The 27,719-nt window shown below is 42.0% G+C and overlaps 1 protein-coding gene across 1 annotated transcript in view; it reads left to right on the top strand.

Annotated features, from left to right (window-relative positions):
• Positions 1-27,719, top strand: part of grm8b (glutamate receptor, metabotropic 8b) — a gene marked incomplete at both ends in the record, with an annotated part of 492,451 nt that overhangs the window by 407,139 nt on the left and 57,593 nt on the right. The window contains 3 exons of the mRNA XM_084058858.1: positions 16,863-17,002; positions 20,229-20,375; positions 21,227-22,015. Of these exons, the coding sequence (XP_083914984.1) occupies positions 16,863-17,002; positions 20,229-20,375; positions 21,227-22,015 (1,076 nt within the window). The remainder of the gene's footprint in view (positions 1-16,862; positions 17,003-20,228; positions 20,376-21,226; positions 22,016-27,719) is intronic.

The raw sequence follows: 27,719 nt of genomic DNA, 5'->3' as shown, positions 1-27,719 counted from the left end.
TTTTGTGACGCTGTAGTATGATCAAAGTAGGGCGTTAAAGGGATAGTTCACCCAAAACATTACTTTTTTTCTATAGATTAGTCACCCCATGGAGATATGTTTTGGGTTTTTCACATTCCTAAGCCAATCATTTGATGACCAGTGGACCGGTAGGCAGCGGTTCCAGTAGGAGACACAAAGGAGACTCTTTGTGTCTCCTACAGGAATGGCTGCCGGTCATCAAATAATTGCCTCAGGAATGCGACAAAAACTAAAAATATGTCCATGAATTCAAGTCTCCATGGGGTGACTAATCGATAGAAAAAAGTCATTTGGGGGGTGATATCTCTTTAATGTAATACAATGCAGGTCCACAAATAACGATTTTTAGCAGCCTCTGCTGGTCACTTCAGGCCGTTTGTTTATTCCTCCGTTACCCAGAATTCCATTTGTTTTCACCGGAAGACGGAAGCGTTTAAAAAAGCGTTTTGTCTTATACTATATGTGGATCGTTTTTTCTTAGCCAGTGGAGCTTTAGTTACCGTGAGCTGTGTTTTCTTTTGCTCCTGTTTTTCGATCTTCAAATCATACAATCTCTTAAAAACAGCGTGAGATTCCTTTTTGTTATTAGCACGGTAGTTCCTGGCCAAACAGGAAACCGGTACGGTAGTTCCTGGCCAAACAGGAAACCGGTGCATTTCCGTTTCCGTTTTCCGGGAAAGGCTCACCGAGACACCTTTTCAATAGAAATTATAATAGAAAAGGCTTTCGGGGGTGAAATTCATGGAGTGGGTGTTGTGAAACATTTGCCACTCACAAAAGATAATACAATTAGGGGTGTGCCGATATATCGTCCCGCGATATATCGCGAACAATCATAATAATCAGGCATGCAAACGGCCCCGAAGTGAAAAGAGTGACAACATGTTTTTTTTTCGGGTCAGGTGTCATACTATTTGGATTCAAAACGGCTATTGTAGCTGAAAAGCTACAAGTTTGCATGTCTGAATAATGCAAAAACAGAATTATTTGTTTGCATTTTCTTTTTTTCTCCTCCATATATTTTCATAATAAAAAAAGTGCGTATCGTATCGTATCGAAGTTGTGAGCCAAATATCGTATCGTATCGTTTCGTGAAATTAGTGTATCGGCACACCCCTAAATACAATTTAACTTTAGTTTTGTTGAAAAGGTTACCTAGTATTAATTTAAATTAATGAATTTACAACAACAAAAAAACACAAAAAGTTATGAATATGGAGATAAAGACTATGGAGATAAGAGGTTTCTGCCCTATATTTGAATGAACATCAAGTTTTGATCGTGAAGCAGAGATTATGTCTTTGGCACATGAAGGTAGTTTTGGATTTGCACGCCTCTGTGATAACGGATGACAGGGGAAATCCTGATGCACGCCAGAATAAAAGTATACCAGTGTCAGCGTCATTTTGTCGCTGTCGGGTAGAAATCTTGTTCTTTTCCGGAAATGGAAAGAAGGACCTGAAATAAGGACCTACTTTCACTTGAAAAAAAACTTTTGGGAACATGGAAAAGTTTGAGAACAACGTTGGCTTAGAGGCTGGTGTATACTACATCTGATCCTACGATAGGCTGCACCAGCGCTCCTGTTTTCTGACCTAAAGGGGCGTGTTTAACATCTCCGGCGAGAGAATCCGTATGATCCCATTGGTTCACCGATCTGTCCGTCAGCCCCCGCCCCGTCAATACAACATTACGAGCGACGCCCACTGCACTCTGGTTGGTTGGGGAAATGAAACACTTCCTATATCGGGTACACCGACGCGCTGCTCCAGGCTTTTATTTTTTAGCAAAACTAAACAATAAAAGCCTGGAGATCGAGGCTATAGCCTGCGAAGACTTGCAATTATTGTCCTGAACTGGATCATTAAGAAGGTTTGAATGTGGATCCTGTCCTCGGGGTCTATATCTACATTATGAAGGGGCTCTCTGGATTCATGTCATGCTCTAGCTTCTCTCGCTGTGGGCAGCCTGGTTATGATGTGCTGGAAACTGACATTAATGATGAAGCCTTTTCATCATTGAGGGGTTTTTGCAGCAGCAAGGTGAAGGGGCCAATGACAAAAACTCAGGGAGGACCGCAGGTCTGCTACCACTCTTATTTATTTTAAAACACAACTAAAGACCTTTCTGTTTGCAGCTGCCTTTGATTAAAGTAATACTAGGTAACTGTTTCAACAAAACTAAAGTTAAATTGTATATCTTTTGTGAGTAGCAAATGTTTCACAACACCCACTCCATGAATTTCACCCCTGAAAGCCTTTTATAAAGTATTTTCTATTGAAACGGTGGCTAGGGTAGTCATTCCCACGAAAATGACGTCATCCGGGCGGAAAACGGAAACGGAAATGCACCGGTTTCCTGTTTGGCCAGGAACTACCGCACCGGTTTCCTGTTTGGCCAGGAACTACCCCACCGGTTTCCTGTTTGGCCAGGAACTACCGCGCTAATAACAAAAAGGAATCTCATGCTGTTTTTAAGAGATTGTAGGATTTGAAGATCGAAAAACAACAGCAAAAGAAAACACAGCTCACGGTAACTAAAGCTCCACTGGCTAAGAGAAACGATCCACAGATAGTATAAAACAATTAAAAGAACGCTTTATGAAACCGGTGAAAACAAATGGAATTCTGGGTTAGGGTTAGGAACGCAGGAATAAACAAACGACCTGCAGTGACGGTAATGACCAGCAGAGGCTGCTAAAAATCGTTATTTGTGGACCTGCATTGTATTACTTTAAGTTATTTGTCTATTTATTTCTCTTCTGCTTTGTATGATTATGATTGTGTTTGCATTGCTTATGACGTTCTGTGTAAAAACACATTGAGTTGTTGTTGAAACGTGCAATACAAATAAAACTGCCTTGGCTTGCCAATAAAAACCTATGCGTGACAGAGGGTCAACACTTTCATTTGTTTTGGAATCGGAGCCCGACCGATGCCAGATATTTGGGTGTGATGTCTGACTACTGATGTTTTGACTAATACAATGATACAACATTTGAATAACTTTTTTCATTTGCTCTCTCTCTGCCGGCCTCGAGTTTGTGTTGCCATTCACACCAGAGTCTGAACTGCCAAGTTGAGGGGGTGGCTGTAATCCTTGTTAATGATCTGGGCTGGCAGCAAAGTTTGACCGGGTGTTGGTGCCAACGTCTCTTGTGGTTAGACGGTGCAGTCAAGCACCCAGGGGTGCTTCCAGCATTCCACGGTGACATGCTGGTGATGAGGTTAAAGTCGCCTCCAGCTTTTGCCAGAGCCAAGTCAGAGTCTGTCTGTCTCCTGCAAGTCGCTGACGCAACGCTGTCAGACTCGAGGTTCGATGGCCTTGGACAGTCATTAACTGAAAGGAGTTTGTTGTGGTCAAAACGTGCGCGGTAGCATAATGCTTACTCTAGGTTTAAACTTGGCACATCCACCCACGATGTTCTTCACTCGCTCTGATGGGGAACGGCAGTCCTGATCACTCCCGTGGGGGGGGGGGGGGGGGGGTGGGGGGGGCTAGCACGTCATGCATTAGCACAATGATAGACTGTTAAGATGCCACCTGCGTTTAAAAAAAAGCGTTGACCGTTGCACGTCATGCATTAGCACAATGATAGACTGTTAAGACGCCACCTGCGTTTTAAAAAAGCGTTGACCGTTTCAAAGCAGCGGGCTTGTTAAGATATCAAGCCATTGGCTATTTTAGCACCTCTCAGGTGGATTCGGCAACGACTGATCCCCCGACTTCATTCGACTGCCAGTCTGTATAGCCTTTACAGAGAGTAAAATTAACGTACACATACGATCTCCTTGCTGGGATATTTGATCTTGTTTGATCTTGTTTGTGCGTGAAAGTGAAAAGTACCAGCAATGGGCAATTGGGGGGGCGGGGGGAGCTGCTGGTGAGGAAACGGGTGCCCTGCTGCGGTGACAGTTTTGTGGGTGAATCAATTGTTCAGGTGGGTGGTGCCGCCGGCTGAATTCCATTATGCTCCCCTGGGGCCAATTCCGGTGGTCGGTAAAGCCTTATGACCATTTTATCATAGACTGTGTGGGGGGCGCTCTCTCTCTCTCTCGCTCTAAGGACTGATTTGATATGCTTCGGCATACGACGGTGTCTCACGCCGAAAATAGCCGATCTATAGAGCTTATAGATCGACTATTTTCGGTCCACAATGCAGTCGTACTACAGAAGAACTGATATGATGTGATATGTCACAGCACAAGATATCCTGCTGCTTACCCATTACAGACAGAAACAGTTGTGCTGTCTGGGAACACGGGGGCCCCGGTGCTCCCAATTTATGAAGTTCTGGCTGCTCCTATAGCAGTCTCTCCCTCCCTGAGGGCGCTCCTTTGATTATGTTGTTGCAGCTTTAGTTACAGTCTTTTTCCTCTTTGTGTTACTTTCTGTTTATGTGCACCTCACAACTCTCACGACTCTATCTCCCACTCACAGCCACGCTACTATTCTACTGATTCCACTGATCTCCATACACTGTATGCTTTTCTACGTTTCCTTATGCTTAGAATTCATCTCAGTTTGTTTAAGGACACCCTTAGTTAGAGCGCCACTATGTCACTTTCGGGGTGGTTTTTATTGTGTCTCCCTGCTCGTCTATTGAGACATTTACATAGTTGTGGCAGACTATATAAAAATGCTTTAAAAAAAACATGTATTTTGTGACTTTAACCCATTAAGACCTGAAGCCGATTCTACAAACGTCTTCAAAATTCCAACAGTATTCTGAAAAACGTATGTTTCTATCTCCCCCAAAATGATATGTATTTGGCCGCCGACCCCCATCTCAAAATGTTTTGTTCCAGGGACCCTCAGAAGCAAATATTTGAGTTAAAAATGTTCGCTTTAAAACAATATATATTCAAGGATTTGCACACTTTTTCAAGATTTTTCAACAATAGCACATCTACAAGCTCGTAGCGCGGCACTCTGTGCCGCGCTATGAGCTTGTATATCTGCTATTTTTGAATAGCCGAAGTGTAAAATAATGCTTTTTTAGCTCAAACCAAAAAGTGTCACAGCTGCGTTCCAGGTCTTAATGGGTTAATACATTACTTTGTTCAACCTTTGAAAACAGCGCGTCTCCCACTTTGTCATGGCCTCACGGACCAGGTTGTGACAAATTGGGGGCTCGTCCCGTCCAGGCTGTTTTGTTGTTATTTAGGTCGTCGGTCGTCTCTTGGTTTGTTCGTTTGTGTTAGAGACGGAGTGAGTGTTGATTAGGCGGTGGTCCGTGTTTGTCAGGTTTCTGACAGCTTCGCCACACACAGACCTTGAGAAAAGGATCGTTAAGTGACTTCTCTTCTCACTCCTCCGCTCTCATCCACCCACACCTCCGACAAAACGCGCTGTGATGACATTTTAGCTCGCAATAAAAAGGGAAAGCTGAAGGTTGTTTTGATGAGCACTCAGAACCAGGGGATTGTCATCCGCTGGCATTCACCATGTTGATCTACCACACAGGGGGAAGAGTGGTGCAGCCAGTGTTGCCAGATTCTGTGAGAGAAACAAGCAACCAGGTCTAAGAAAACTAGCCCAAAAGAAGCGAGTACTGAGTACTTTAACATGTACATGAGCTATTTGAAAATAGCCGATCTACAAGCTCACAACGCGTCGCATCGCGACGCGTTGTGAGCTTGTAGATCGGCTATTTTCAAATAAAATCTTGCGGGGAAATTGTAATAAGCAGATCTGGCAACCCTGGGTGCAGCTTCACATATCATTTGTTAATGCATTCCATAGACGGCTTATTCTCTGGTATAGGTGGATGGAAATGGGGGATAATGGAAGGTAACATGTGTAATTTGACAGTGTCCGTGTGTGAACATTCAAGGTGAAAAACGTGAAATTCCTGTTATTGGTGCACGCACGCGCGCGCACACACACACACACACACACACACACACACACACACACACACACACACACACACACACACACACACACACACACACACACACACACACACACACACACACACACACACACACACACACACACAGAGCTTCCTTTGTAAGAAGCTGAAGGAACTTAGTTGTGGGTGACCACCTATACTTTATACAAATGATACATCAGGCATAACTCTATCCCCAAAATTGTCTATATATCAAATTGGTGGGACCATTCGACCCTCAAGTATAGTAATATATACGTGTGCGCACGCACACGGAAGTGCACACGCACACACACACACACACACACACACACACACACACACACACACACACACACACACACACACACACACACACACACACACACACACACACACACACACACACACACACACACACACACACACACACACATACACACACGCACAAACACAAACACAACACCGTACACGCACACAGCTTCCTTTGATGGAAGTTGGTCCCAGCTCTCCAACACACGTTTTCATGACAGTAATCGCTCACCTAAAGGTTCCCAGTGGTAACTGGGTACATTTACTCAAGTACTGTACTTAAGTAAAATGTTGAGGTATTTGTACTTTACTGGAGTATTTCTAATTTTCAGTACTTTTACGCTTACTAACTTTAGTTACTAGTTACTTTGTAGATTTCGATTGTTATAACAACACATTTTACAAATACTTTTGTACCTCTACTGAAGTAAATGTTTAATTCCGGACTTTTACTTGTAGCAGAATATTTCTACATTGCATTATTGATACTTTTACTTAAGTAAGAAATGTGAGTACTTTTTCCACCACTGAAGGTTCCTGTATGGGTCCCCCTTGCTGCCATATGAGAATAAATCCATCCTTTTCGAGAGTAATCTTTTAGCCATTAGCTGCTGGTTGTGGAGGTTGTGTTCATCTAGCAGCTCCTGTCACATCAGATGAGACAGTACCTGGAGAAGCCCGTTCACCTCCACAAACACTTGCATCACTCGGTGTGCAAACTTCTTTTGAACACGCACAGCTCTCTCTCTCCGTTAACCCATCAATACCGGGAAAGCAACTGTGTCACTTTATACTTTGGCTATTCAAAAAGAGAAGATATACAAGCTCGTGAGCTTGTAGATCTGCTATTGTTTTTGAAAAATCTTGAAAATGGGTGCAAATCTTTGAATATATATTTTTTTAACATCGATTTTTTTTTTTTACTCAAATATTGGCTTCTAGGGGTTACTGGAACAACAATATTTTGACATGGGGGGGGTGCATTGCCAAATACATAACACATTAGGTGGCCATTGATTTTGACCAGTTTCACTTTCAAAACCTTTGCATCATGCATGTCACACAAACAGAATGCGATGCTTTTTGTTGATATAGCACGTTTGTTCATATGGAGTCCTATCCACAAATCTACCATTTAACTTCCACAATCCACACTATCAAAACCATTGGTTGTTGTGTGCCGCATTCTGTGTGTGTGTGTGTGACATGCATGAGGCAAGGGTTTTAAAAGTGAAACTGGTCAAAGTCACTGGCCACCTACTGTACAATACACATAAAATGTTTGGGGTACACATTTTGAGCAGCACTGATATCATAGCAACAAATATTTTACAAAATGTATGCTTTAAAAAAATATATATAAAACATTTTTGAGCAGATCTACAAGCTCATCTATGAGCTTGTTTATCTGCTATTTTTGAATAGCCCAGAGGAATCAAAACATGACAGAGATACTTTCCAGGATTTAATGGGTTACGCCATCCTGGCACAGTTCTATTGTACTGTGTGGAGTTTGCACGCCATTTCATCACCGATCGAAACATTTCAAGTCATTTGTGTTGGCAGAGAACTGGCACCGTTGTAGTTTTTGGACAACTTTCAGAGGGGTGGGGGGGGGGTCTACTATTAATCACTTACAGCCTACTTTGTTGGCTGGTGTCCCCCATGGGTCTGTAGTTTTCCCCCTCTACACCAACTCTCTTCTCCAAAAGTAGTCAATCTACAAGCTCACAACGTGTCGTGTTGCAGTGCATCGTGAGCTTGTAGATCTGCTACTTTTGCCAAAATGTTTGACATGCCCAGAATAGAATACGGACACTGGCAGTGGTGTAGTGGTCTGAATACTTGTCGGTGTCAGTGTGACTGTGAATGCCTGGGTGATTTGCATCACACTACCGCTGTAATAGCCTAGCATGCAGCTTTGTTTTAGATACTTAACACATTGACTGCCATTGACGTCTATAGACTTCCTTTCAAATCCAACGCAGCACTGCCATTGGCGTCTATGGACGTCATTTGGTGATGTCAGTGATTACGATAGAGGGCGCTCTTCCGCAACCTGTCAGGGATCCTAGGACTCCCGAAGAAGAATACACTCGTAAATCACGTGATCTAAAAAAAATCCAGCCCGTCCGGACTAACGTTATCATATCATAATATAAAAAATACATTTATCTCTGATTTATTTTCCCAGATTGCCTTTTTGGTGAAAACAAGCTACATTCAACTGCAGATAACTAAAGAACGGAAGATCGTGGTTACATTTTTCCTTTTCTCGGATGAAAACTAAGACCCTTGTCTTTCCCCCCAGACATCTGATGTTTACATCGTTATTGAAAAGAAATGTCTGTGGCTCTTGAAAGATTAGTAAAAACGCTGGCAGTGGCTGATTAATTAACTAATGAATTCCTATCAGTTAATGTGTTAAAGAAAACATTAGACAGCACTTCACACCACACCACCCACGTCTCACCAAACAGCGAGAATGTTGGTCCACGTACTGCACATTAAACCCACATTAAAATGGCGTATACTCAGCTAATCAAATATCCACTACAACACGACGTGAGGCCTTGTCTGTTTTGAGGTAGCCAAAAATGGGATTAGAAAATTGTTGCACAAAATCATAATCACCACTAGTACCCCAGCATCCATGCATATTCTGGGGAGGAACATTAGTCAAAAATAGCTGATCTACAAGCTCACAACAAGTCAACAGCGTGTGCAGAGCCAACTCTGATCCAATTTACCAAGTCTAGAAATACTATTTCCAAATCTAAATCTACAGATACTAATAATTGTAATTGTATAGCACCTTTCATGACATGAAATGCAGCTCAAAGTGCTTTACAGAGCAACAATAAAGCACAAGTGCTTTACAGAAAAAGTACAAATCATTTAACAATAAAGCAAAACAAGAAAAGCTAAAGCATAAAACAGCATTAAAATAAAAGCAAAACAAGGCAGTGAATCAGGCAAAACAGTGAGGACATGAACAACAACGCAGAGATTTTAAAATCAACTAAAAGCATGAGTGAATAAATAGGTATTGAGCTGTGCTTTAAAGCTATCCACAGAGGCTGCCGGTCTTAGGTTTAATGGGAGTTTAGTCCACGCCGTCGGCCCGTAGAAGCAGAAAGCTGCTTCACCGTGTCATTGTAGGCACTTCAGAATCAGAATCGGAATCAGGTTTATTGTCACATCACAGGTTTACAAGGTAAAAAGTGGGTGAAATTCTTTTTTGTACAACACTCCCATCGCAACGTTAAATTCCGTAGAAAGAAGAGTGGGGAGAGAGAAAAAGAAGAGGGGTGGGGGTTAAGTGGGAAGGAGATCAACAGAGAACAATAGAAGGCCAAAAACAAGTTATCTACATATTTACAAAGTACCTGAGATAAGAGACAGACTAAGGTGCCTGTACCATAGCAGCAATGTATGTATAATGTGCATGATATACTTATAGACGCTAAGGTGCTTAGAGAGAAAAAGAGCGCAATAACAAAAAATCAAAAAAAGTTTGTGCGTTATACATGGGGATTAAGGTGCAGAGGGTCAGTGCGTGTTCACCTAAGGGTGGACTGACCCTGGTATAATCCGCAAGTACCTCCATGAAGGAGAGCAACAAAAAGTAATCTTTAGCATTTTGACTAAAGCTTTTGCCACAAAGAGTACATTTAAAGCCCTTTCTCCTGTGTGTATCAACATGTGTTTCTTGGCACTTGGAGCAGGTCAGCACTTGAAGACCTGAGGGGGCGGTTTGAAACATATCTAGGCAGACAGTCATAGAGGTAGGAAGGTGCCAGACCATTGACACCTTTATAAACAAGTAAAAGCATTTTAAAATCAATCCTAAAAAAAACAACCGGGAGCCATTTTAGATGAATTTATTGTGTTCCTTGACCTCACTCAAAATGATCCAGAGCCAGACATTATGTGTTCATCCTCTCTGTCTCTGCCTGTGCGTTCTCAATGTGATATCTATCCAACACAACAACACAGTATCTGTTACTGTCTGTAAATGTAACCCTATACTGTAGCTATCTGAGATCTCCCAACCCATGTACAGTACAGAAGCATCATTGTGAAATACAGTAATAAAGTTTGTTTTTAGATACCAAAACAACGGGGTACTGCCATGTTTCTACACAAGTAATACTCATGGATTAAAGTTCACCTCCAGGCTGTGGTGGAAGAAGTACTCACGTTCTTTACTTCCCAGCAAGCACAATGACGTCATGATGACGTTAGGATGACGCCCATATGGGGATGATCTTTCGTCATTTACAGGACGTCATCACCGGGACATCATATGGACATTTGGACAGCAATTTTGGGTGATGAGAATGTGTTTAGATGACGTCCTGGAAGTGACGTTTTTGTGGTCAGGATTCATTTAGGTTGAAATCAGGTGATATTCTGGGCCAGATCTGACTTGTCTTGGTTTGACTTAGCCTCGGAAACCCATGCCTTTTTTTTTGTTTCAAAAGAAAAAAAGCCTGGGAGAGCCTTGCAGGAACGCTGGTCTTAGGACCTTGTTATCTCCTAACCAATCAGAGTGCTCCAAACCCAGGCGCTGGAATCCAGCGCCTGGGTTTGGCTCCGCCCTTCAAGACCATCGATTGGGCTCGTTCTTTCAGTCTAGGTTTGACTTGATCTAGCCCCAATCGAGACGTCACTGATTGGTCCGGGTCCTGACTGTGCTTGCTGGGTTAAGTATCGATATTGCAATGTAGAAATACTCTGTTACAAGTAAAAGTCCGGAATTATGTATAAAACATGTATAAAAAACAGCAGTTCTTCAAGCTTGTAGATCTGCTATTTTCAAATGGCTGGAATGTACAGTATATAGGGCTGAAGAGGTCAATGTATGTTTTGTAATAATAATCAGAATCTACAAAGTAACTAAAAAGTACAATATTTGCCTCTAAGATGTAGCCTAGTGGAGTAGAAGTAAAAGTACTGAAACTTGGAAATGCTGAAGTAAAGTAAAAAATACCTCAAAATGTTGCTTAAGTACAGCACTTGAGTAAATGTACTTAGTTACTTCACACCACTGCCTCCAGGCTGTTCCATTAATCATAATGTATATACTCTAGCGGTGGGGTGAACCAACCACGGCCACAGACAGGAACAATATAACAATCTCTTAATATTATGTAATATTAAATCAAACATTTCCACTATTCGCAAAACACAAGTACATACTGTACAATAGCACCGACTTTACAAATAATGCAATTTGGCGTATAAATAAACAACAGCCGCCAGCACTGAAACCCACAAGCCCAGACCAAATGAAGAACAGATGTCATTTAACCCATTAAGACCGGGAACGCATCTGTGCAACCACTTTAACCATTATTGTATACTTTGGGCTATTCAAAAATAGCAGATCTACAAGCTCATATAGATCTATATGAGCTTGTAGATCTGCATTTTTTTTTTTTAAACTGAATATTTGTGCAAATCTTTAAATATATATATATATATATATATATATATATATATATATATATATATATATATATATATATATATATTTTTTTTTTTTTAAAGGGAAGATTTTTAACTCAAATCGTTGCTTCTGGGGGTCCCTGGAACAACATATTATGAGATGGGGGTCCGTGGTCAAATACATATAATTTTGGGGGTCCTTGACATGAAAACGTTTGAGAATCACTGATTATAGCAACATACTAGTGATGAGCGGGTCGACCCGTAACCCGCGGGACCCGCGGGACCCGCGGGTCAACCCGCGGCGCGGGTGGGTTGAGTCAGAATTTCAGAGGCAATTATGCGGGCTGTGGGTGAGCGGGTCAGCCGCTCTCACACGCAAAAAAAAAAAAAATGATCACATGCTCTTGTTTTGTCGAAGAATAAGAATAATAACAATAAAACAGTTTGAATACACTTGGGGATTATTTTCTAACCATGATTTTACAGAATAAAAAAAAAATCGCGGGTCGCGGGGCGGGTTGAGCCATAGATTTATATATAGGTTCGCGGGGCGGGTTGAGGCGGGTTGGGTTCCGTCGCGGGGCGGGGCGGGGCGGGCCGAGTCATGAAAAAACCCGACCCGCTCATCACTACAACATACGTTTTTTTCAAAAAACTATTAGGATTTAGAAGACATTTGAATCCCCCAGAAGCAAATATTTGAGTGAAAAATTCACACATTTTCACAATTTAGAAAAATAGCAAATCTACAAGCTCTGAGCTTATAGATCTGCTATTTTAGAATAGCCAAAGAAATGAAAAAATGACACAGATTCTCTCCCGGTCTAAATGGGTTAAATTATTTCTCTGCCAGCGCTGCTATGAAAGACCAAACAGCATAGTAACATAGACATTGCTCATAGCAAATAATCATGCCAGAAGAAGAATCACGGTCCATTTCAAATCCACTCAGAAATTGTCGTTAATTGTCGGAAACCTTGCGGTGGTGTAAAGTAACTAAGTACATTTACTCAAGTACTGGACAATTTTGAGGTATTTTTTACTTTACTGGAGGATTTCAAGTTAAAAATAGCCGATCAACAAGCCCACAACATGTCGCATCGCAACGTGGTGTGGGCTTGTAGATCGGCTATTTTCAAAATATTTTAATACATTTTAAAGATATGATAACTTGCGAAATGGGAAATTCTGCATAATGACTACTTTTACTTTTGGTACTTAAGTATATGTTGATGCCAATACTTTTGTACTTTTACTCAAGTACATTTTGATTACACATACTTTTACTTGTAACAGATACAATGCAGTGTTTGATACTTTTACTTAAGTAAAACATTTGAGTACTTTTTACACCACTGAAACCTTGTAGGTCAAAAAACGTTACTTTTTTATTATTATTTTAACCCATTAAGACCTGGAACTGTGTAAATTTTAGATTTGAGCTAAAAAGCATTATTTTACACTTTGGGCTATTCAAAAATAGCAGATCTACAAGCTCAGAGCGCGGCACCGAGTGCCGCGCTACGAGCTTGTAGATCTGCTATTTTTGAAAATTCACACGACGTACAAGCTCACGTTGTGAGCTTGTACGTCGGCTATTTTCACTAGTGTTGTGCGACTCTCTTGTATGATGAAGTAGGGCAGTGTTTCTCAAAGATGGGTTCGGGGACCCCCAGGGGTCCTTGGGGGGGTTACCAGGGGATCCCCAGCCAAAGTAGTTAACATAGCATCACAATCATTTTAACCACTCCATCCATTTGTATGTTGGCTATTCAAAAACAGCAGCTCACAGCGAGCTTCTACACATCTGCTATTATTTTTGAAGTCAAAACTTTGCTTCTGGGGGTCCCTGGAACAACATATTTTGAGATGGGGGTTCGGCGGCCAAATACATATCATTTTGGGGGTCCTTGACATGAAAAAGTTTGAGAACCACTGATATTATATTATAGCAACGTACGTTTTTCAGAAAACTGTTAGGATTTAGAAGACATTTTTTAGAATCGGCCTCAGGTCTTAATGAGTTAAAGATGCTGCTTTTTCATCATGGCACCTGCTGGGAAGCAGAGGAATGGATTGTAAACAGAAACAGGGATCGTTAAAGCAACAACTCTTTGAGTTTTATTGCGTTGCTGTTCGGGGCAGAAATGTAACATTCTGTCTCCATATTTCAACTTGTTATGTTTTCCTTTTTCATAGAATAATGCCTTACTTTGTCCTACAAGTGTGTCACACAAGAGTGGTGAAAATAGCTGGTCTTACAAGCTAACAAGGCAGGCATCGCGCCACAGCGCCTTGTGAGCTTATAGACCGGTTATTTTAGCTATTGTATAAACATTTTGACAGTGAAAGTGGTAACGTCAGTGTGGGTTTTATAAATATTGAACCAATAGAAGAATTAACGAGACTTTGTGTCTAAATAATAACTGCATTGGATCCATTGGAACACGTGTTTTTGCAGTGGTGGAAAAAGTACTCAAAAGTTTTACTTAAGTAAAAGTATCAATACTGCAATGTAGAAGTACTCTGTTACAAGTAAATGTCCGGAATTCAAAATGTACTTGAGTAAAAGTACAAAAGTATTGGTATCAAAATGTACTTAAAGTACCAAAAATAGCAGATCAACAAGCTCACAACGCGTCGCAACGCGACGCGTTGTGAGCTTGTAGATCGGCTATTTTAAAATAGCCTATGTATAAAATAGGGCTAAAGTGGTTAATGCATGTTTTATAATCTAATAATGTATATCTGCAAAGTAACTAGTAACTAATGTTTTCAAATAATTGTAGTGGAGTAAAAGTACAGTATTTGCCTCTGAGATGTAGTGGAGTAGAAGTAAAAGTATAGACAATTGGAAGTACTCTAGTAAGTAAAAGTACCTCAACATTGTACTTAAGTACAGTACTTAGGTAAATGTACTTAGTTACTTTACACCACTGTGTTTTTGTTTTCCCATTTTCTGAAAAGCTCTAGTTTTAGACATACAGTGCAGGGTATACCCCCAACAGACAGTGATGATTTATAAAGCATAAGCCTTGAATAAAGCCATGAGGCTGATATTACAGAATGAAGCCTGGGGGCGATAACACGTGCATGCTCACCTGCAATCTGCAATTTGTACAACATAAAGTACCATAACGGGTCAAAACTTCACAAAGCAGACTTTTAAATCATTAAATACGTGTGTGTGTGTGCGTGTGTGTGTGCGTGTGCGCGTGCGTGCGTGCGTGTGTGACTTTCATCAGGGACGCAAAGGTTGGTGACAGCTTGGTTGAAAGCCCTCTGCCACCACCCTGCTCTTACACACAAGCAAAACACACACACACACACACACACACACACACACACACACACACACACACACACACACACACACACACACACACACACACACACATTTCACACACATTTCACACACGTTGCACATAGCTATTGTCGCACATTTGCTCTTGTTTATAATTAAGACCCCTGAGTACAGCATGAGCTCTTAGAGAGAGACAGACACAGACAGAGACACAGAGAGATGGGGTGGGAGAGTGAGGTAGTGAGAGAGAGAGAAAGAAAGAGAGGGAGGGAGAGGGAGAGAGAGAGAGAGAGAGAGAGAGAGAGAGAGAGAGAGAGAGAGAGAGAGAGAGAGAGAGAGAGAGAGAGAGAGAGAGAGAGAGAGAGAGAGAGAGAGAGAGAGAGAGAGAGAGAGAGAGAGAGAGAGAGAGAGAGAGAGAGAGAGAGAGAGAAAATAGTGTGAGAGAGATAAACAGCAGATAGGTGTGATAGACAGATAAACAGCAGATGCCTCCTTCGACTCCTTCTATCTGCAGGCGCCATTTTTGGGGAATGCAAAATGCCTATCAAAGTGACCACGGGCCAATCACAGCGCGTCTTTTCCGGGACTTGGCAGAATCTAGTTGTATAAAATAACAGGACATTTGTATACGACTAGATCTACTGAGAACCACTGTTGTAGGCCACGCTTTCCCCCCTTTTTGTTCACTCTTTATCTTTATCTGATCTGATACTATTATCTATTACTACTACACATGCACTCTCTTTTTCCTCAACTCTCTTGTTCCTACAACTCCCTGCACGCGACTGGATTCAATAATAGCAATATCTAATATTATAACGTCCTCCCCAGAGATGAGTATTTTTAATAATGCTCTCTCTCTCTCTCCCAGCTACTACTACTGTACGATGCGGGCAGAATGTGATCACCGCTAGGCAGTCAGGTGATTTGGGAGGTAAAAAGACAGAGAGGGTTTTGTCATTATGCCGTGTTGAGGCGTTGTTATATCCGTTCCTGTGACAAGCCAACGGGCAAACTAAAGACGTTATTGCGAGTGGAGCGCTCGTGCAGGGAGACTTGTGGCATGTTGACGGAGAAAGCCCAGGTGTGTCTCAGAGCGAGAGTAAGAAAGTAAATCAATGACACGTAACTGTCATTGTAATCAGGGTTTGATTTGTAAAAAAAACTAAACCCTACAGTATATAATACTTTGTAACATAACTGTATCTGAGAGTCTACATTTCCCAAAAGGGTAATGTCTGTACATATTGTGGTACCTGCTATTTTCTTTGTATTTGTGTTATGTTAAAGGAGACACACCATGAATTTCACTTTTTTTATTTTTTTGGTATTTTTTGGGCTCCCCAGTGTCTCTTGTACCCCAAAAAATATTTTTTTTTAGCATTCAGTCATTCATTCTCATTTCAGAGATTTTCAGAATGGGCGTGTCTGAACAGGTCATCTCAGAATGGCAATGTTTGCTTACATCACGAAACTTTCTGCCCATGTATTTTGACAGACAGAATTGCTCAGTAGCACCCCTCTGCCCAACAGGACGTTTTGGTATTGCAGCTGAAAGTGCTTTATAAGCCAGATAGAAGTTAGTTGGAATGAGTATATCTGAGGCTTGATTTAGGCTCAAACCTTTTGAAAATGGTTTGAGGGACATACACCATATGATATTAAATATCAAATATTTTTTTTAAATTCATGGTGTGTCTCCTTTAAGATAGATAGATAGATAGATAGATAGATAGATAGATAGATAGATAGATAGATAGATAGATAGATACCTTAAGGTAGCTGTCAAAAAACTGGTGCATGGTTCTACACAAATTGTATGCTGCAACAAAAGTGAATTGTCAGAACCTCAATCAAAAACTATTTCCTGATCATTGTCTCCATGTCTTCCAGGAAGTGGCGGCACTCCGGTGGTCTTCAACGAGAACGGCGACGCCCCGGGACGCTACGACATCTTCCAGTACCAGATCAACAACAGGTCCCACACGGATTACAAGGTCATCGGAACCTGGTCCAATCAGCTCCATCTCAATGTAAGACACACCCTCCTGGAGCAGTGATTCTCAACCTATGGCTAATGATTTTGGGGGGGTCCCCAGATGATTAGCTTAATGTGCAACATTGTTTTCTCACTCAGCAGTAAACACACCAACATACAGTATAAGTGTATATAGGGTATCTGTTGATTTAAGGAGTTTTAAGACCTTTACCTTTGAAATGAAAAATTAAACATTGGCCAAATCGTCAAATATTAGAGGCAGAAATTGTGAAAATAGCAGATCTACATGCTCACAACGCCTCGCGCTGCGAGGCGTTGTGAGCATGTAGATCTGCTATTTTCAGAATGGAACCGAGTCAAACGAAATGTAATGCATCAACTCCTACAATTTCAAGTGCTTGTCAGGTTGTGGGGTCCTCAGTTCAAAAATGATTAATTCGGGGGTCCCCAGTTCAAGTATGTTTTTTGGGGGTCTCCAGTTCTAATATGATTTATTGGTGGTTCCCCAGTTCAAATATGATTTATTGGGGGGTCTCCAGTTCTAATATGATTTATTGGTGGGTCCCCAGTTCAAATATGATTTATCGGGGGGTCCCCAGTTCAAATATGATTTTTTTGGGGGGGTTCCAGTTCAAATCTGACTTATTGAGGGGTCCCCGGTTTAAAAAAAGTTAAAAATAAAATAAAATAAAAAAGACCCTTGCAGAATATTTCACATTTTATTATGGTGATACAATTTAAATGTAGGCATTTAGCAGACACTCTTAATCCAGAGCAATTTACAGTAAGCAAGGTAATACATCAAATGCATAGAGATAGTAATCTAGGATCATAGGTAAACCAAGAACCTATCATCAGTCCAAGTAATATAAAAAATATCATCTCTGCACTGATGGCACCGTTCATACAGGTTGATGATTGATGAAAAATAATTATGTAATTTAATCACTGTGTTATAATGGGGTTCATAACACAAACGCTTTATTAATGCAAATGAATCGCACAAAATAAACACTCTCTGAAGATTGCAAAGTATTTTATGGCTGACCTGGCTCCTGTCCGTAAACAGAAAACATGCTGTCATTTAACCAATCAACTATCAGCGATGATGGGGGTGATGATCAGTCATCAAAAGTAAAGAGTACGAGGGTGGCAGTGATGAGTAGCAATCATCTTTAATGACCTGACAGGTGCTGTTTGTTGATGATGATTATGTTAGATAACGATCACAGTGATGATGATTATTGATGAACAACATGCCAGATGGTTGGTATACACCTGGGTGGTTGAAGGGGGAAAATAGCAAAGCATCAACCTGCCATCAAGATGCCCCCATGAGCAAGGCACTTTAAGTGGGTACGTGCTTAATGGGCTAACAGTTGATGAACCTGCCATGGGGGGTCAGGGCTGTCATTTGGGGTCTCAGGGGGTAGGGCTGTCACCATTATGTCAGGTTTTACTGGACGATTAATTGTCACTCAATTAATTGCGATTTACTATTTAATTGTGTTTCTGTCGTTGGAATGAAAATGTAATTTCTGTTTGGCTTTTAGCCTTAGTAAAAAAAAAAAAGCTGCACAGGGTAGATATGACAAATAACAGAAATATTTAATAACTTAATAAAATGGTGCGTTTTGAACTGCCTCATCAAAGTTGGTATGGTGACTTTATAATTTACATTGTCAGATACTTGAATGTGTTATTATATTATCATCACTTTACCCAAATACAGCTCAAGTGGAGTTAGGAGGTTTTTGACCATTAATGAGGAGATACTAGTTTATTCCATCATTGATTAGATTAGAATGACGAAGTCAGACGGAAAAACTAAACCTGAGTTGGAGTTATCCAATGGAGTTTGAGGATCCAATGTCGGGAGTAAGGAGGTTTAGTCAGAAGCGCTTTTTAATACTTTTCATTCGTGCAATATTTGTAAAACCAACACACAGACGTAAAGGGTGTTCAATAGCACTGATAAATAAAGTAAGAAAATAAAAAGTTGAACACCAGAGATAGTTGGTTTCTGCCAGACAGCAACTTATGTTAATATGGGTTCCCACAGCACCAGTTTGTCTGGCTGGCAGCTCTTGATGCCGTTGGCAGTTTCCTGCTATAGTCTCATTCTCCTGGCTGGCTGTTTCTCACTCACCCTTGGTATTCCCTCATACATACAGATTCCAGTTGGTAACGTGAACTCCCCATTGCGGTTAGAACTGCAGACTCACTCCCAATCTTCCGGCGTAATCTGAAGACTCACCTCTTCAGACTCCACCTCAGCCCGTAGCACTTGCCCTAGCCGTGACGACCTTGCAGGCTTATGCAAAGGCGACGATTTAACTTAGATAGCGTGTTATGTAGACAGAAGACATGTCATTGTTGACCTGGCATCCTACAGTATAGTGTGTATAGTTTCAATGTACAGATCATTGCTTTTTTGTTGCTGTTGTTGTTGGATATTCTACGGTTAGACTGATGATAGGTTCTTGGTTTACTTATATATTAGTTTATTAGTACTATTTCTATGGTTTCAGGGTCCAGCATTCACTGCCACATGGGAGAACAGACTCTACCGTTGCATTGAAGAAGCTGAGTTTATTTGTTGTGTATATGGGCGTATGGTATTAACCCATTAAGACCTGGTCACGTTTTGGTTTGAGCTAAAAAAGCATTATTTTACACTTTGGCTATTAAAAAATAGCAGATCTACAAGCTCGTAGCGCGGCACCGAGTGCCGTGCTACGAGTTTGTAGATCTGCTATTTTTGAAAAATCTTGAAAATGTGCGCAAATCTTTGAATATATATTGTTTAAAGCGAACATTTTTAACTCTATTCTTTGCTTCTGGGGGGTCCCTGGAACAAAATATTTTGTGATGGGGGTCCGTGGCCAAATACATATAAAACTGATATAGAAACAATAGTTTTTCAGAAAACTGTTAGTATTTAGAAGACATTTTGTAGAATCGGCCTCTGGTCTTAATGGGTTAATACCTCATAGCTCATACACCATGCAAGTACCGGTCAGTCCCAAGTGCAGGCAGTCAGGCCAGACCTTAAATCACCTCATCGTCTCATTTCTATTTGTACCACGTCTGTACTCTGTACAACCCGCTATTAATTTCTTATTATTTGTTCACTCTTTGAAGCTTAGATGTCTCTCTCCCCTCCTATGTGTTCCTGTATCTATATCTAAGATGAATCAGGCCCCTCTCTCTCTGTGTTGACCATGTGGGTCATTCTCTCTGTTCTGGTCTCCTCTCAGATGGAGTCCATGCAGTGGACCAGCGGTGACCCGTCCATCCCCACCTCGGTGTGCAGCCTGCCCTGCCAGACGGGCGAGCGGAAGAAGGTGGTGAAGGGGGTGCCATGCTGTTGGCACTGCGAGCGCTGTGAGGGATACCACTTCCAGGTATAGAGGGCTGCAACTGTCCCTTATTTTCTTATATTCTATCCATTACCTTTTTTTGATTAACTCATTCACTGCCCGATACAAATAAATAAATAAATAAATCAACCGCTGCTAGCAATTTTTCATTTTACTTACCTTTTCAACTAGTCACAGAACAGTATGATTGATCAACCCCCCGATCCTTGCTAATCCGCAAAAAAAAGATAATGGCATCGCGACCTCCCCTTTTGCTTGTTATTGGCCGTTGAGAATAGCATGTCTCGCCAAAAATGCATAGTAAAACACAGGAGGCGAGATACAGTCGTTTTCCCAAATACGTTAAGTGAATGGAGGTGTAAATCTTGCGATCATGTGATCTCCTAGATCTCTCTGTGACTGAGCCTGAAATGGTGGCGCATAGGTCGGGGAACAGCGGCATCTAGTGGAAAACCACTAAAAACACACAACTCGTCATACTCGTCATTGGCAACTGTGGCAGTCAATGAGTTAATCGAATATTCAAGAAGTGTTTTTTTTTTTTTTTTTATAAAACAATAATCTATGTAGAGTACAGTATCAACACAATGTTGATAATGTTATTTGGTGTAATGCAAAAGTACTGATGTTGGGAAATCCACAAGCTCACAACCTATAAAGCCAACCTACAAGCTGTGAGCTTTTAATATTGGTTAACTTTTCACCCATAATGACATCACGCCCAAAATAGGGATTGATTAACCTGAAATCCAGACTGATTCGTTCCATTCCAGGCTGGATTCCAGCCTTTTATAAAATAATCCATTATCCATGATGTTTTAAGTAATCAATTCAATCAATTAGTTCGATTAACTGTTGCACCCCCTTACCACCAGGCCACCCAGTTCACCTGCGAGCTGTGCCCGTACGAGCAGCGCCCCGACCGCAACCGCACGGGCTGCCAGTCCATCCCCATCATCAAGCTGGAGTGGAGCTCGCCGTGGGCCATGGTGCCCGTCTTCATCTCCGTGCTGGGCATCGTGGCCACCACCCTCGTCATCGCCGCCTTCGTGCGCCACAACGACACGCCCATCGTGCGCGCCTCGGGCCGCGAGATGAGCTACGTGCTGCTGACGGGCATCTTCCTGTGCTACGTCATCACCTTCCCCATGATCGCGGCGCCCGACGTGGCCGTGTGCTCCTTCCGCCGCGTCTTCCTGGGCCTGGGCATGTGCTTCAGCAACGCGGCGCTGCTCACCAAGACCAACCGCATCCACCGCATCTTCGAGCAAGGCAAGACGGCGGTGACGGCGCCGCGCTTCATCTCGCCGGCGTCGCAGCTCGCCATCACCTTCTCGCTCATCTCCGTGCAGCTGCTGGGCGTGTTCGTGTGGTTCGCCGCCGACCCGCCGCACACCTTCGTGGACTACGGCGAGCAGCGCACGCAGGACCCCGGGGCGGCGCGCGGCGTGCTCAAGTGCGACATCTCGGACCTGTCGCTCATCTGCTCGCTGGGCTACAGCATCCTCCTGATGGTCACATGCACTGTTTACGCCATCAAGACGCGGGGCGTGCCGGAGACCTTCAACGAGGCCAAGCCCATTGGATTTACCATGTACACCACCTGCATCATATGGCTGGCCTTCATACCCATCTTCTTTGGGACGGCGCAGTCGGCGGAGAGGGTAAGCAAGCATGCGTTTGGTGGAAAGTAACGGGTGATGAAGTCTAATCACGGTCGGGTGGTTAATTCTCAATAATGACCTGCTCCCCGTTGATTATCCCTGGCTTATTACGTGGCTTGGTTGAATGCTTGATTCTGATTGGTCAATCCCTGAATTCAGCGGCGTGTTATTTCTTGACCGCTGTCTAATCAAAGACTCAGTGCTTGATTTTTTGCTGCATCCAATGATCCAACATGACAGCCATGTTATCAAACACACCATGTCATTTACAGCTAAACAGTTGAAGCGAGAAATAGACGACTCAGTAACCAAACATTGATTCTATTTGATCAACACTTCCTTGTTTTTCAAGGCGACCGTGTCCGCCCAGTAGTGGGGCGGCGTAGCACGACAATCGTTCCCTTTTGTGATTAAAGCGCCAAATTTGGTAGAGGTGTTGATTGATACATTGGGAACAAATCTGGATATTGGGCCATCGCAAATTCTCACCCTGGTGGGCGTGGCAGCCATTTTTCAAAATGGCCACCAGCGGTTGATCAAATCTTCCTATTTTTTGTCCTACTAGGCCGAAATGTTGCTCAAGTATGTGAGTATGAAGGTGTGTGGGTGTGTTCATGCTAATTGTCTAAAAGGGGGCGTTGCAATGGGAGTGGCCTAGAAAACAGCAATATTTTGGGAGAATTGTTCAAATGGTGATACAAGTGGGACATTTGGTACAAATCATCTTTGGAGATCACGCTTCGATTTAGGAAACCAGGCCACTCTTAAATCAAAGATGGCAACCTTTTTTCAAGATGGCCGCCAAAATTAGTTTTTGCATTTTTGCATATCTTTGCCTATAATCATTTGAAGTCAATCACCAGATCACCAAATAGCACTCCCATAGTATGTTTTTGAACATTTTCAAACAGGAGTTTTTGATTTATTGATTGATTTAAATTTTTATTAGGCAAAATAATGTAAAACAACACAGTTACATTTATAATACTTTTGTCTAAAAGGTCCGGCCAAAAAAGTCCTTGCGGACTTGTTTCCGTTGGGGTCCTACCAGGAGTTACCATTTATAACCATCTAAATTAAAACATTTCAGAAACACGCCCTACAACTGTGCTCACAGTCAAACTTAGGGATTAAAGCAAAACAAAATCTCATGAATGAACCTGTACCAAAAAAAATCCCATCTGGTTCTGTGTCTTCCTCAGTGAATCCAGCCACCTGCATGTCGTCTCTCACCGCATCCTTAAACCTCTGGGTTTGTCGCTAATGTGTCGCTAATCACTCACCAACATTGAAAGGGACCTTGAGTTATTCCCAGAGAGTCCCCTTCGGCCAGTCTAACGACCCCCTCCGTTGGCATAATGGGAGCCCGTGGAAGGCTGAAATTCGCCTAATATAACAGATGCAAAGTTAGTTTTTTCTCTACTCCTGCTCATTGTTGAGTGTCATGATACTCAAGCATGCACTGAATGTCGCGAACGAGCCACCGTACGCTCAGAACGAGATGACGCAGGTTGCTTGTTTCTTCCAGAGAACCTGGCGTCTATGGAAAAACAAGCAATCTGCGTCGTCTCGTTCTGCACGAATGCACGGGCTCCCATTATGCCAACGGAGGGGGTCGTTAGACTGGACGAAGGGGACTCTCTGGGAATAACTCAACGTCCCTTTCAATGTTGGTGAGTGATTAGTGACACATCAAAGATACCACCTAAAATGTGCGGATCTCTCCTTTAATAAACATTGTCATAAATACTATATGCTTCCAGTTGCTAGTTTAAAGTCTTCTTTCAATCACCATGATATGCGTTTTGGGAAATTATGGTCCCATTTATTTTTAAATTGATGATAAAGTAGGGTATGCTGGGGGCGGGATGATTTGATTGACAAGCTACCCAACCAATAGCATTCTTTCCGGTTGTGCAGGATATAACGCGATATGACGCGATATAGAAAGATGGCGGAATTGAAATTCCTGAACAATCGGCTTCATTTACGGTCTGTAGAAACCAATGACTTCACTTTGTCCATACATTTTTACAGTCTATGTGCTACTCATACGCTGGCATCGTCACTGTAAATGGTAACTCCTGTTTGAAAATGTTCAAAAACATACTATGGTCGTGCTATTAGGTGATTTGGTAATTTACCTCAAATAATTATAGGTAAAGATAGGCCATCTTGAAAAAGAAATGGCTGCCATCTTTGATGTATGAGTGGCCCGGTTTCCTAAATCGAAGTGTGATCTCCAAAGATGATTTGTACCAATTGTCCCGCATGTATCACCATTTGAACAATTCTCCCAAATTTTGCTGTTATCTCTAGGCCACTCCCATTGCAACGCCCCCTTTTAGGTAATTAACATGAACACACCCACACACCTTCATAATCACATACTTGAGCAACATTTCGGCCCACTAGGACAAAAACTAGGAAGATTTGATCAACCGCTGGTGGCCATTTTGAAAAATGGCTGCCACGCCCACCAGGGTGAGAATTTGTGATGGCCCAATATCCAGTTTTGTTCCCAATATATCAATCAACACTTCTGCCAAATTTGGCGCTTTAATCACAAAAGGGAACGATTTGGCTGATATATCGTGCCACGCCGCCCCACTACAGCGCAACACTTATGGAATACTTTCATTGCCTTAAACAAGGACGTACTTTGTTTTGTTGTTCATTCTGGGTCAATTTATTAATTAAGTAGCCGTGTAATAAGTGGGATAATTGACGGGTCGCCGGTCATTATTGAGAAATAAATCCCGACAGGACCCTGTCGGGATTTATTTCGACCGCCGCCCCGTCAATTATCCCTCGCTTAACATACTCTACCATTGAGACTAAAATATCATTTTTCTTTTCACATGATACAACTTTAAGTAAAAAAAAAACAGTGCTTCTTCCTCCACTGGGCGCATGCATCTCACTGCTGTGTGTCAACATTTTAATATTCAGTAATAACGAATTCACGCCGGCTTTTCTCCCTCATGGAGTGCGTATATTGTTAAAGGCGAGCAGCTGGAGCTCCTCCGTGCCGAGATGAATGCAGGTCTGCAGGTGCAGAGAATCCGCCGCGTTTCTGTGAATAACGCACGCCTGTGTAAATGCAATTATTACTGCCTTGTCAGACTTATAGAAAACGGCACAATGCAGCACAGTGAGTACTGCGCAGCGGGAACACGTTGACCTTCACCTCGTGGCTTATATTATGTACAGTATGTACACACATTCAGTGGACTTATGTATCATCGCTCTACATATTTAGAGATTCCTCCCTCGGGAAGCGACTATACAGAGAAACGGGCGGCGCGTTGTCAGCAGATTTCCCGCTGTGTGTACTGTAAGTTTTGCACTTTTTGTGTAATGCGATCGGCTGTGTGCTTATACCGTCAAAGGTATTCTGTAAGAAACGAGCTTCAAAACACCGTGTGGGCGCACAGCGTGAAGTGGTGGAGAGTACAGTAGGCATACACCTGTCTCTATCGGGTGGAAACCTCATTATGTCCAAAACTGTTAGTTTTCTGGATTCAAATTCAAAAGCAGCAAAAGTAGCAGATCTACAAGCTTGAAACGCGACGCGTTTCGAGCTTGTAGATCTGCTACTTTTGATGCTTTTGTGTGACGCTGTAGCAGTAGCGTCAGTTCAGCAAAAAAGCTAAGGTATAGCAAGGTTAGGGTTGCCAACTCCCAGAGATTAAAATAAGGGGACTCCTATCCTGGGCGCGTGGCAAAGACTACATTCTTTTTGGGGGTCAAACCCCCCAAAACCCCCTAAATGCATAGAAAACCACGCATTATACCTATATCACAATACAAACACACCTGCATTAGGCTGCTAGTCATACTACTATTCATATATATGGAGCCAAGGTATTCTTTTTCTCAAAAGTTTGAGTAGCCAACACTATTTTTTCAACTTGTTCCCCCAATGTAGTCATTATGCCAATAATTTCCTCCCCACACACATTTATGCGTTGTCACTGTTGTATCCTACTGACTCACCTGCCAGTGAGGAGCCCCCATCGGGAGGACGTATAGAGCCTTCGTCCTACTCCTCCCGCCAAACACTCCCTACAGCCCATAGGAATACATGCAGTGACAAATATCACCCTCCTCCTCCCCGCCCGGTTTCCCTCCCCCGGACACGGGACAATTGTCCACGCACGCTAAATATGTCTTTTTTTTACACAATAACCCGGCGTTTTCTTTATTATTATTTACAGTAGCTCTCCTAGCCCCCAATAACTCACATCTGGCCATCAAAGACCACAGGACCTTTTTTTATTGTGTAAAAAATACATATTTAGCCACCACACAGAATGCCGCCGCCCACTGTAAAAAAATATCGCGGAAATTGCTAAAACTATAGAAAGCAGTAAATGAATAAAAAACACCCACACAATCTTTTATTTACTTTAATTACAAGCTAACATATAAACCTTGGTTGTAAAAACAAAAACAAAGTTGTCCTTTAACGTTAAACCCAATAAAATATGTCTTACACAAAAATCATTCACAAATAAAAACCTATCAATGGAGAATATGGTGATGAGAGATTTCTGCCTGACAGCGACGATACATAGCAACATAGATGTTTCTGAAAACGGTTAGGATTTAGAAGCCATTTTTAGAATCGGCCTCAGGTCTTATAGTCCATGGGCCCAGGTCAGAATTTTCACTAATCAGGGACACTCAAGGTGGCAAATTCTAGTTTGGTATTTTGAAAAGGTCTATATCCCTAGATAATATTTCAACATGATAACCCTTCCCAAGTAGTAGCTTAGTCCTAGTTATCAGCCTTCAATGACACCAACCATAGATCCAAAGAATGAAAAAATCGCCTAACCTTTTTTGAATAGAACATGTCATACAGAGGGAAAAAAACATTATTCAATCTCTTACATTCACTTATTTAACCACATGAACCCTAGCATGCCTATTCTGGGGCAAACATTCAGCAAATGGCATGTCTACAAGCTCACAACACTTCATGTTGTGATACGATGTGAACAGCATTTTCACTAATCGGGGTCACTCAAGTGCAACATTTGCAAAATCTAGTTTTGTATTTTGAATAGGTCTATATCCCTAGATGATATTTGATCATGATAGCCTTTCCCAAGTGGTAGATTAGTCACAGTTATCAGTCTTCAAAGACACCAACCATATATTCAAATAATGAAGAAAGCGTGCCACTTTTTTTGAACAGAACATGAGATACAGAGGGGGGGGGGGGGGGATAATTTTCTCTCTTTCATTCACTTCAATATTAATAAAATAATAATAATAATAGTAGCTTGAATGTATATGGCGCCTTTCAAAAACAATGAACAACCAACAGCCAAACTAACAAAACAACAAACAACATGCCATAAGCCTGAGAGAATAGGTGTCTTTTCAAGACACACAGCCTTAAGAGTCCAGTGTTGCATGAGCATGGACCAATCCCTATTGGGAGAGAGTTCCACAGGGTGGGGGCTGCCACACTGAAGGCTCTGTCCCCGACAGAGCCTTCAGAACAAGGTTCAGAACATGGTTCACTTGTTTGCCTTAGGGACAGAGAGGAGGTCCAAGTCTGTGGACCACAGGGTCCGTGACAGAGTCGGTTTATGGAGTAGGCTTGAGAGGTACTTTAATCAATGATCATCATCACCATCATCATAACTGTCATACCAATATCAATTCTTCAGTATTTGTCATCGTCATC

This window comes from Gymnoscopelus microlampas (genome assembly GCF_963454915.1).
Source record: "Gymnoscopelus microlampas genome assembly, chromosome: 6".
Taxonomy (NCBI): domain Eukaryota; kingdom Metazoa; phylum Chordata; class Actinopteri; order Myctophiformes; family Myctophidae; genus Gymnoscopelus; species Gymnoscopelus microlampas.
This window is presented reverse-complemented; position numbering and strand designations above follow the sequence as displayed.